General features: G+C 31.7%; 2 protein-coding genes across 2 annotated transcripts; both read left to right on the forward strand.

Annotated features, from left to right (window-relative positions):
• The first annotated feature begins 533 nt into the window (after positions 1 to 533).
• On the forward strand, positions 534 to 5,836 carry LOC111296871 (serine carboxypeptidase-like 27). Its single transcript, XM_022891344.2, has 9 exons — positions 534 to 1,396; positions 1,489 to 1,584; positions 1,684 to 1,776; positions 1,876 to 1,961; positions 2,053 to 2,313; positions 3,621 to 3,748; positions 3,833 to 3,928; positions 4,989 to 5,094; positions 5,398 to 5,836. The coding sequence occupies exons 1-9, from the start codon at positions 1,033 to 1,035 to the stop codon at positions 5,536 to 5,538; spliced, it is 1,371 nt and encodes a 456-aa protein (XP_022747079.1). The 5' UTR covers positions 534 to 1,032; the 3' UTR covers positions 5,539 to 5,836.
• Positions 5,837 to 9,124: 3,288 nt separating this feature from the next.
• On the forward strand, positions 9,125 to 11,136 carry LOC111297885 (tetraspanin-6-like). The gene is made up of 3 exons (XM_022892472.2): positions 9,125 to 9,756; positions 10,107 to 10,423; positions 10,986 to 11,136. The coding sequence occupies exons 1-3, from the start codon at positions 9,265 to 9,267 to the stop codon at positions 11,023 to 11,025; spliced, it is 849 nt and encodes a 282-aa protein (XP_022748207.2). The 5' UTR covers positions 9,125 to 9,264; the 3' UTR covers positions 11,026 to 11,136.
• The last annotated feature ends 329 nt before the right edge of the window (positions 11,137 to 11,465 follow it).

The following is an 11,465-nucleotide window of genomic DNA, read 5'->3' on the forward strand; positions in this document are numbered from 1 at the left end:
TTCAAAGAGTAAATTTCTTCATTGGCCACCAGAGCAATCAATAGTAAGTATTTACCAAAAAAAGAACCAAAAAATTTATACTTTTCCATTATTTGCATGCTTTGAATATTCTAAAGCTCCTCGTAGTCATAACCTTAGTACTAATATTTGTACTTTTACTGATTAGATTCTTAAAAACAAAAAAAAAAACAGTGAAAATCAGCTCTTTCCCTTTCAAAATTTCCAAGATTCAATTTAAAACGTTTTAATCCTTAAAATTTTTTTTCTGCATTTGATAACAGTTACAGAAAATTAACTTTTTTATTTCAACAATAAAAAAAATTGAATCTTGGAACATGCCCAATGTGCACCCTTTGGGAAATTCATAGCATTCATTTGAATCTAATCAACAATGAAATAAGAACACAAAAGAAAAAAATGTTGGCGTAATTGGTTTCATATCTACCTTTACACCTCATGACAGCCAATCACAATCATTGGAGATTGTGAAAACTATTAAATGCTATAAATGTCAACACCACTCTCTAATTTTTAGGATTCTTTGGGAAATTCAGGAGATATTTTGGGATCTAGATATCTTGAGTTATGTTCTTATTACTGTTAGTTTAGTCTAGTTCAGTCTTAAAAGTCTCATTTTAGAATTCTGTTGTTTAAGTTACTGGAGCAAACTTCAAAGTGACTTGCTTTTTGTTGTCGTCGTCGTCGTCGTTTCTGTGTTTTTGTTTTGTTTTGTCTGTTTCGTACTTTCATTGTGTCATTTGACTTGTCTTTTTCTCTTTCTTTCTCATTTTTCGGTTAAAGTTTCACATTTTTACTGTACTCCATTTTCTTGGATTTCCAAAGGGTTCCATCTTTATAAAACCCAGAGATTGTTTTCATTAATTCTTGATTGATTACGGTTCAAGCTTACATTTTTACAAAACCCCATGTTATAGGATTCACCAAAATTGCCATCATTGAAAACCCAGAAGTGTTTTTGGATTAGTGATTCTGGGTTTTGCTTGTTTCTGTGACTTCTTGATTGGATCATTAATGGGTCAGTCAAGTTTCATTGTTTTTTCCTTTGTGCTTTTGTTTTGCTGTACTCTTTTTTATTCTTCTTTTGGAGATCAAAATTTGGATAAAATCACTGAGTTACCTGGACAGCCAAAGAATGTTGAGTTTAATCAGTATTCAGGATACGTGACTGTAAATGAACAAGCTGGAAGGGCATTATTTTACTGGTTGATTGAGTCACCAGTGAATCGTAGACCTGAGACAAGACCACTTGTTCTCTGGCTCAATGGCGGACCTGGTTGCTCTTCTGTTGCCTATGGAGCAGCTGAAGAGATAGGTCCTTTTCGTATTAGGCCTGATGGAAAGACTCTTTACTTGAATCCTTATTCTTGGAACAACTGTAAGTCTTCTATGATCTTTTGCTTTTGTTTTTCTTCTATCTGTTTCCTGTCTGAATTTCATTTAAGATTGTTTTCTTTGAATTGTTGTCAGTGGCAAATTTGCTATTCCTTGAATCTCCAGCTGGTGTTGGTTTTTCATACACAAACACGACATCAGATTTATACACTGCTGGTGACAGGAGAACTGGTAACTTATTTGTTTGTAAATTGTGTTGCTTTAGATTCTAAGAAAGTTGATTTTGATATCTTTAGATGTTTTTGGGATCTGGGTGTTGTAAATTTGCAGCTGAAGATGCATATGCTTTTTTGGTTAATTGGCTCGAAAGGTTTCCACAGTACAAGCATAGAGATTTCTATATTGCTGGAGAAAGTTATGCAGGTGTTGCTTCAATCCATTTTCAGCTGTAATTTTTCACTTGATTAGTTGGAGCCTGGAGGTTGAATTTAAAGGCCAATATTTTTGGTTAATTACTTTCAGGTCATTATGTTCCTCAGTTGTCTCAAATTGTTTATGAAAGAAACAAAGGGGTTCAGAATCCTGTTATCAATTTCAAGGGATTTTTGGTGAGAATGAGTTATTGATGAGAAAATTTTTTATGACATGGTAGCAATTTCAATTATGGGAAAATGACTTCTGTTTTCTGTCATTATACAGGTTGGAAATGCCGTTACTGATGACTACCATGATTATGTTGGCACATTCGAGTACTGGTGGACTCATGGTTTGATATCCGATTCCACCTATAGAAGATTGCGAGTTTCCTGTGACTTGGGATCCTCTGCACATCCATCCTTGCAGTGCATGATTGCTCTCAGAGTTGCTGAAGTGGAACAAGGAAATATTGATCCATATAGCATCTTCACACAACCTTGCAAGGATATTGCAACTTTAAGACGCAATATGAGTGGTCATTATGTAAGTTTTCATCAATCTTTTTTAACTATGAACACAAAAATTGCACTTTTCTAGCAATCTCAATTATGAATCTTCGCAGCTTTCTAGCAATGTTGTTTATTTCTAACCTGGCACAGTTTTACATGAACCAGATATATTCAAAACCTATCTTCACATTCAGTCTTGTTTCTTTTCTAGTTTATATAAGGAGTTTTTGTCAACGGAATTTGGATATCTTTTATAACATTTAATATATATGCAACTATTCTGATGATAGTTTGAATCGAGTTCAGATGACAGTTTGTCCCGGAAAGGATGAGAATTGGACTGAAAGAAGCATGTCTTTCATGTGTATGATCATAGTAATATGCAGTTAAGCTGAATCATTTACATAAAAAGCCGGTTATTGTATTCTGCATGTGATGTTTATAGATAATTTGTGATTCATTATAGAAAACAAACACATCAAGTAGAATTTGTATCTTTCTGAAAATTGTGAGAACTTTCATACCAAGACTGGTTTTCTAGTGGGACTTGGCATTAAATCTGTGGACTCATCTCAGATGTTACATTCTCTGTTCAATGATGTTACATCATGAGTGTGGAGAGTTGGTGCTACTGCTTCTGGCCTCACCTTCCACTCACAGCATTTCTTTCCTCCTCATCTTCTTCTTAGCACGCTTGTGGCCCGCCTAATCCATACAAAGATCATGGAGGGCTGTCGGTAGGCATAATTTGGTTGACTAAAAGCTTCAATTGACAGCTGTGGACCATATGGTGTTCTCCTGTTAAAGTTGGTGCACTCAATAATGAGATAAAAAATAAAAAGAGGCACATGATTCACATTTAACATTTTATGGCCATGGAGTACAGTTGTATAGTGATGAGACAACAGCATATCTACTTTTTTGATTGTTATACCTTCACAGATTTTAGTTATCGGTGCTTGCAAATTTTCTACATTTGAAATCTTCAACTAAACTTGACTTCTCAATATAATTTGTGAACATAATTCATATGCATGTAGTATCTAAAGCATTGAATTTAGATTCAAATATTAAATGCGAATATCTGAACCCCTTGAATTTTCATTAAACTTTTTCTTTTCTTTTCCCTCTATGCTAAATTTTCTGTCTTTCCCAACTGTAAATGGTATTAATTTCAGTGGGATATGAATTTTCCCTGAGCTGACATTTGTTATGAATGCAATGTCTATTACTGTGAATATGATCTCGTTTTATAATTTAACGAACTGTTTGAGTGGAATTCTTTGTCCATTTTTTCCTTTCCAATCCCCCAATTGACCTTGTCTTGTTACTTAATTGCAGCCATGGATGTCAAGAGCTTATGATCCATGCACTGAGAGGTATTCTAAAGTGTACTTTAATCTCCCAGAAGTCCAGAAGGCACTTCATGCAAATGTAACTGGTATTTCTTATCCATGGCAAACATGCAGGTGGGAAATTTGATCCGTAGATTTTGAATAATTTCTTTTAGATATCTAGTAGCATTGATTGTTTAAAAAATCTTTGTTTTACAGTAATATCGTTGGAAATTACTGGGCGGATTCTCCTCTCTCTGTGCTTCCTATATACAAAGAACTAATTGCTGCTGGTCTTAGGGTATGGGTTTACAGGTAAGTTTCTCTCTTTCTTTTTGTTTATCTTCACAAAGATTGGAAAGTTGTTTTTTATTTGCTTTAGAAGTAGTCAGTGAGACTTGCTCTTTCATGTGGAATTTATTGTAGCAACAATTAAGAATTTTGTGACTGGCAAATGTTGAAGCTGCAGCTTGGGGATAAGCGAAGGGGCTGCAGGTGATAGGATTTGAATCCCAAACCTGTTGGATGTCACCTCTTAGGGTGATTTCATGAATCAACTGAACTAACTCTGAGTTCTACTTTTGCCTCTTAGCTTTCCTGTGATTTTGTGTCTGCCACCCCCTTTTTAATCCCATAGGGTGCTAAAATATCTGAATTTGACTGAGTCCCGGAGGAAATTTTATGGTTGTTACTCAAAGAGTTAATTATCCATGATATGGTTAGATTCCTTTGTAAATTTGCCATATCATGCTCCTCAGAAGGGCTCCATTACTATAGGATGTAATCCCCATTGATGTTCCCCACCTTTCTTTGTTTGACTAAGTTGGTGGGGCTTGCCTTAAACCCGACCTCTGATATTCTGTGAGTTATGAGGAGGTTAGGCCCAAAGATGGTCGTGTTTTGTCCTGGAAATTGATAAAACTTTCACATGTTGATGTACGGTACCTTTGCCAACGGTCCCAGTTCTCAGTTCTCAATAAAGTTGATTCTTTGAGTTGTTTATTGTACTTTTTTCTGTTTGGATAGGAGGAAATCTATCGTGAATTCAAGAAAAGGACATTACTGGATTATAATCGGGGACAATTGTAAGGCAAAGAGAAGATAGCCTAATATAAAGTTCATGTTAATGTTAAATGTATATGATTAACTACAATTTCTGATAGACAAAGAAACCGGCTCAAAGTGTACTTTCTTAAATTTTGTTAACTGTCTGAAAAATGCTTTAAGTGGGACTATGAAAACCGGGATTCATTTTAGCTAAGTTTCCAGTGGTGATAACTTGAACGGCTTGCTATTCCATCTAGAATAAGAAGCTGTTACTATTTTTCTACATGGGATTTTGCTGATATTTGGTCTGATTGAACTCTTTCTCCAGTGGAGACACTGATGCAGTAGTTCCTGTGACTGCAACTCGATACTCCATTGATGCCTTGAAGCTACCTACTGTTACCAATTGGTACCCTTGGTATGACAACGGGAAGGTGAGTACCGATGAACTGAGACATTTACTATTAACAGAGTCCTTGACTCTTCGATGCTGTTATAACATCGAAAACTTTTATCGGAGTTTTGGGTCAGTGGATACTGTTGAATACAGATGTTGCATATTCTTCTGTTAAGCTCAACAACAACAATATCATTAAACAAAGAGGTTCCATCGTCTTCGTTATAATGCTCTTACAACATGAATACCATATCGTTTACTCTTAAAATCAAGATGGCATATTCAGGCTAGTGATCCACTAGATGTTAATCTGACTCGATCTCTTATTTTTTGAATCCAGGTTGGTGGGTGGAGCCAAGCATACAAAGGGCTGACATTTGTGACAGTAACCGGAGCAGGTCATGAGGTACCACTCCATCGCCCCCGGCAATCATTCATACTTTTCAGATCATTCTTGGAGAACAAGCCAATGCCAAGTTAAAAAGAAAAAAATCTAGTAATACTATTCATTCCCCTTGATGAATAAGCGAAAGAATTACAGATTTGTTCATATACCGGGCCACAAAAAGAAGTCGTAAAAAGAGAAAGCATTCTTCTTGAGTGCCCTTCCATTTTTGCCTACTCTGCTTCTTTTCCTGGAAAGGAAAAGCAGAGAGATTTGGTGTTTGAATTAGAATAAACTTTGCCAAAGTGTAGAATATTTGTATGAAATCTATTCTTTATAGGACTTCAATAATTGAAACTGCAAATGTTGTCTAAAGCAAGTTCTGATTGCCTGGTATCGTAGAACTGTAATTTTTTTGAATGAAATATATTCTTTATTGCATGGATAATAAAAATGTTCATGCTCTTAATATTATTTTATCTATATTTGGCAATTTATGAATTCTTGTTGCATCTATTTCATGTTAAATATGTATAAAATACGAAAATTACTTTATCACAATTCGTGTTGACAGTCAAATAAGAAACATATATTTTTTTATCTTTACCAAATTTATATACAGTTTTTATTGAAATTTTAAATTATATCGTATTTAAAATTATCTTCTTTTTTATTACTATAAGTTTGATAAATATCATTAAATGCAACTTCCCATTTGATCTTTCCTTTTTTAGGTAGTTTAGTTGTTTGTTGTTGACTGAACAAATAAACCAAAACATCAATGTCTTACCTAATTTTATCTTAACCTTTATTTTTAATTTTATCTATTTCAATATTCATTCAAGTGGATCTTAATATATCTCATAAGTAATGAGAAAGGAAAAAGAAAAGAATAATTTTAGTGAATAATTTTTCTATAATTGTGATCAATGATTAGCAAAGAATATCCAATGACGAGAAACTTTGGTGGAATCTTTTTCTATTTATCGAATTTCTGGTGGAGCCCTAAAGAGAATCATAAAGGCATTAAACAAAAGAATGTTGGAGAAGATAAAAGGAGGGAGAGCCATCCATTTATACATTCTATATCCACCTAAAAGATAAAACACAACAATTCTGGGTCCTGATCATGCTTTGAAAAGAAGCAAAAAAATTGGGTCCATTCATTAAACAGCAGCTTCTTGTTCAAAGTATATTTTGCAATTTACCAAAATGCCTGTTTTTTGTGCCATTTCTTGACAAACAATTATTATTTTTTTAAAAAATTAATTTTACTGAAATTTCAATTCTCAAGATATTGTGTGCAATAAATTTTGTCAAAATTTATTTTATAAAAGAGTTCGTAGTCTAAAAATTAAAAAAAAAATTATAAATGTTAATTGTTAAAAATGATAACTTATTATACTTATTTACTGAAATAACAAGATCTACTCTCTTGATCGTTTAATCAACACGCTAACTTGTCATATCATTATTAATAAGGATCAACATCTAGAATACTCACCTTAGAATTAGCTCGTTTCTCATCAAAGAAGGGCTCGGACGACACATCCATTGATGTCCCATCAAAATATTATATCGAACGTTTGATTTTTAACTTATTTGAGATCATTAAATACAATCTACACTTGTCTGAAATCATTAAATGTAATTTATAATTATTCTCGTGAATCTTATTCCAACTTCATATAGACTTACTATTAATTATTTCAATTAAATTATTGCTCTTCATTTCATATATAAGATAAAAAGGAGAGTTAATTACTTTAAGACTTAAGCATTCTTTCCATTATTGTTTTCTCAACATATTTCGCCTTTTTCCTCATCAAATTATAGATACCTTTTGAAACGCATCCCAAAAAATTAACTTCGGCATCTCTTAACCATGCTTTCTGACTATAGGTCCTGGTTTCTTCATTTCCAACCTTTGACCAGCTTCCATATAGTTAAAACATCCAAAAATACCATCATACTGAACTACCCTAATTTCAGTTTCGTCGAATTTTGTGTTGATTTATAAGTTTATTTGTTTGACTTATACAAGATTTCTTCTAGTTGATTTCGTAATGAATGTTATTTCTTTTTCCATGCAAAATCAACCATATTTACTTGTTACTCTCCTGATAATTGATATCATTGCCATAGGAAAAGCAAAAATATAAATCCAAATGGACACATAATTGTACTTATAATTTCTACATATAATTTAACAAAAAAATAAAAAACTTACAGTTGTTTAGTCTGTTTCTATCATTTATTCCTTGCTTGCCTCGGGCAATGCATTGTGAATTTGATGCTTTTAGCGAGACCAGCTGTTTTTTCTCAATTTGATTTTGGTGATGCCTTTGGAATCTCAAACTGAACCATGCAGTGATTAGGAGAAGAGGATTTTCAGAATCATCCTTTTCCATATGCTTTTTTGTGGATAAACTTCTTAAATATGAGCTTCAAGTGAATATGTACCTCTTAAAAATTGTTAACGTATTTTCTGGAATGGTGATTAGGAGCTTGTTGAAAGAGGGAAAGATGAATTGGATGTTTGTGTGATCTGTCAAATATATATATATATATATATATATATATAAAGGTGTCGGATTTATATTTTCAAAATGTGTTTTGATTTTTAAATTAATAAAGTTTAAATATAAAAATAATACATGTATTATATATATTTTTATATTTAAAAAAATTGTCAATTTGATATTTAAATTTTCATTTCATCATCACTTTAGTATTTTCAGACTAACGTTTTTATTTGCTGAAGTGACATAAATAACTAATAAGAAAATTTTTTAGATTTTCTAAGGATTTTTTTTATGTTTTAAGTTTTCATAATTTTTTATTTTTTAAAAATATTTCAGTTTTATACTTTTTTTATAATTTTTTAAAAAATATTCATATTTTAAAATTTTTGTGATTTTGTTAGAAACTTTCTTTTAATGTTGACGTAGTAATTAATGATGTAATACTAAATAAACTTTTTTTACATATATCAATATTTTATTGGATATTCATATAATGCAAGTAAATTGATTGATGGTATTAGTGTTAGGTACTAAATGGATAATAGAATGAAAATTGGAGTATTAAATTGATAATTTTATTTGTTTAAATATTAAATTGATAAAAAATATATAGTACATAGGCCATTTTTATATTTAACCCAATTAACAAAGTGCAAAAGTAGACGGAGCAGGTTGGAGAAGATGGAATGAGGATGGAAGATTCAATATGAGTTATATGTGATCCAAACCCTTTTTTTTATACTAAGTTTGCGTTGATGTGATTAGTTAACTTATATTAATTAAATGTTATGTCGATTGAGTTAATGGATGTTGATTTTAAAGTTAAGATATCGATCGAACGATTAAAATATTTTTAAAATCATAAATTGATTTCGAGAACTTGATAGTAGATCACACTAAGAAAAATAAATAAAGTTCCTTAATCACTAAGAAGTATAGATTAGTCACTTTCAGCAGACATGAAATAAATAAAGTTTGTGATTAAACCCTAACACAGGGAAAAGCAAATTTAGAAGAGCATGGGAGGTAAACATGTTGATTTCTTGAAGGCTTTTTGGGAACTTAAAAAAAGGAAAAGCAAAGCAGCGCATACCACCAATTAAACAAAAGATAAAGAAGAGAAAAGTTGAAGAAGACACCATATAACAAGAAAAGAAGCAAAACCCCAAAGAAAGATAAAGATAAAGATATATACCAGTAAGTAGAGAAGAAGAAAGCACTTCCATTGATGCAAAAAAAAAAAAAAAAAAAAACCCAAAAAAAAGAAAAAATTTTTTTACAGTGAAATATTAAGAAGATGTATAGGTTTAGCAACACTGCGATAGGTTTCTTGAATTTTTTCACACTGTTAGCATCGATACCGATCATCGGAGCCGGTTTATGGATGGCAAAGAGTAGCACAACCTGTGAAAGTTTCCTTCAAACACCACTGCTTGTATTAGGTTTTGTTATATTGATAATTTCATTGGCAGGTTTCATTGGGGCTTGCTTTAATGTGGTGTGGGCACTTTGGGTTTATCTGCTTGTCATGTTGTTTATCATTGCTGCTTTAATGGGATTGACTATATTTGGATTTGTGGTCACCAGCCAAGGTGGTGGGGGGGCAGTTCCTGGTAGGGTTTACAGGGAGTATAGGTTGGAAGATTATTCACCTTGGTTGAGAAATAGGATCAAGGATCCTCGGTATTGGAATACTATTACAAGTTGCTTGTTGAATTCCAGGACTTGTGCCAAAGTTGCCTTCTGGACTCCTCTTGATTATCTCAACAAAGACATGACCCCAATCCAGGTAATCAGATTTTTTTTTTCATGCAATCATCCTTAATAGATGATATTTAGTAAGTCTGAATTTTGAATCCTAGCACTTAGTAGTCTTTTATCTTATTCTCAAACTGAAGCCTCTTATATACCAAAAAAATAAAAAAAAGAAAAAAAAATATTAATATAAAACCTAAAAATTAATTCAATTGGTTCATATAACCATTTAGAAAAAGTAATATCTAACATATTTGTAGTTAAAATCTTTACATTTGCAACTCTTTCTTTTTATTTTCAGACTAAGACTTATTTTTGTAAAAGAAAAAAAAAACTAATACAGAACTTAATATTATTATTGAAATTTTTTTGTTTTGGGTGCAGTCTGGTTGCTGTAAGCCACCAACATCATGCAATTACAACATGGTGACAACAGTAGCCCAAAACCCAGATTGCTACAGATGGAACAATGCTCCCACCATGCTTTGCTATGGGTGTGATTCATGCAAAGCTGGGGTGCTTGAATCTGTGAGAAGGGATTGGCACAAACTCTCAGTTCTAAACATTGTCATGCTTTTGCTGTTGATTGGGATTTATGCTATTGGTTGCTGTGCTTTCCAAAACACTAAAAGGGCTGAAACTGATTACCCTTATGGCCGAAACCGGATGTCCAAAGTTAGACCTAGATGGGATTACTTCTGGTAAGTAATAAATTTGCTATATATTCTCTTTTTTTTTTTTTTTTTAATTTCTTTTGTTTATCTTTGAAGGCAAATTAGAGAAAAAAAGAGTTTATTTAAAAAAAACCATAATTTGAGAATAAAAAAATTATAAAAATTAAAATCTGAATCTTAAACTTATCAAGTGTTAGCTTGTGAATAATTATATGAGTTAAGACGAAACCTTGAGTAAAAAAAAAAAAAATTATTGATCATAAGTGAATTAAAAGTAATTTATCAAAAAAAAAAAAGGAGAAAATTACACTTTTAAGAAACTTAGGTTTCTTTTTTTTTTTAATGATTATAACGTTTATATAATTTAATTTTATGCAGGAGTTGGGTAGGCATTAATTTGTTTGATTTAATCTATTACCGTATTTTCCCTTTCTTATAACAATTCCATTTTTGGGCCTAGTAGAACTTAAACAGAACTGAACATGGGTCCATTTCATTAAAAAAAAAGAAAGGGCTAAGTTTAAAGTAGGCCCATAAATATATGACCGATTGTAGTAAATCATAATTCTTCGAACTTTGTTTCTGGCAGCTGCAGATGGTGGCTTGACAGAAAACAGCAGCTTTACTAGCAGACTCCACTTTTCCCTTTTTTTTTTTTTTTAATTTTCCTTAAAACTTTCTTGGATTTATTTTGTAATGGTTGTGTACAGATCTATGGAATTGCAACTTTTTTTTTTGCATTGTTTCTATGGTTGCTTTTTTTTTTTTGTAAAAAGATGGGTTGAATTTATTTTTTTTTACAAGAAATGGCTTAATTTATATATATTTAGTATTTAAAATTGTTACAAATAAAATTTGATATTTAAAATTAAAAATATAATTTTTATTAATAAATCACACTATTGTTGAAAATTTAATTTTTTTTCAAATACAAAAGTATCTTATCCTTAATATTATTGAGAGGATTGTTTCAAACTTTATACTTTCTTTTGACATTAGTGCAACTTATAATGAATACACTAGGCTCCAGCATATGCGCCTTATTATCAAATGGGCACATATGCTTAGT

Source organism: Durio zibethinus, chromosome 12 (assembly GCF_047325235.1).
Source record: "Durio zibethinus cultivar Kanyao isolate XHJ-2024 chromosome 12, ASM4732523v1, whole genome shotgun sequence".
Lineage (NCBI taxonomy): Eukaryota > Viridiplantae > Streptophyta > Magnoliopsida > Malvales > Malvaceae > Durio > Durio zibethinus.

What these genes read in the sequence shown, in the direction of transcription:
- LOC111296871 (XM_022891344.2), top strand. Translation starts at nt 1,033, where the DNA reads ATGGGTCAGTCAAGTTTCATTGTTTTTTCCTTTGTGCTTTTGTTTTGC. An exon ending in TCCTTATTCTTGGAACAACT is followed by an intron (nt 1,397 to 1,488) that starts GTAAGTCTTCTA and finishes AATTGTTGTCAG; the next exon opens with TGGCAAATTTGCTATTCCTT. An exon ending in CTTGGTATGACAACGGGAAG is followed by an intron (nt 5,095 to 5,397) that starts GTGAGTACCGAT and finishes TTTTGAATCCAG; the next exon opens with GTTGGTGGGTGGAGCCAAGC.
- LOC111297885 (XM_022892472.2), top strand. Translation starts at nt 9,265, where the DNA reads ATGTATAGGTTTAGCAACACTGCGATAGGTTTCTTGAATTTTTTCACA. An exon ending in AAGACATGACCCCAATCCAG is followed by an intron (nt 9,757 to 10,106) that starts GTAATCAGATTT and finishes TTTTGGGTGCAG; the next exon opens with TCTGGTTGCTGTAAGCCACC. An exon ending in CCTAGATGGGATTACTTCTG is followed by an intron (nt 10,424 to 10,985) that starts GTAAGTAATAAA and finishes TGTTTCTGGCAG; the next exon opens with CTGCAGATGGTGGCTTGACA.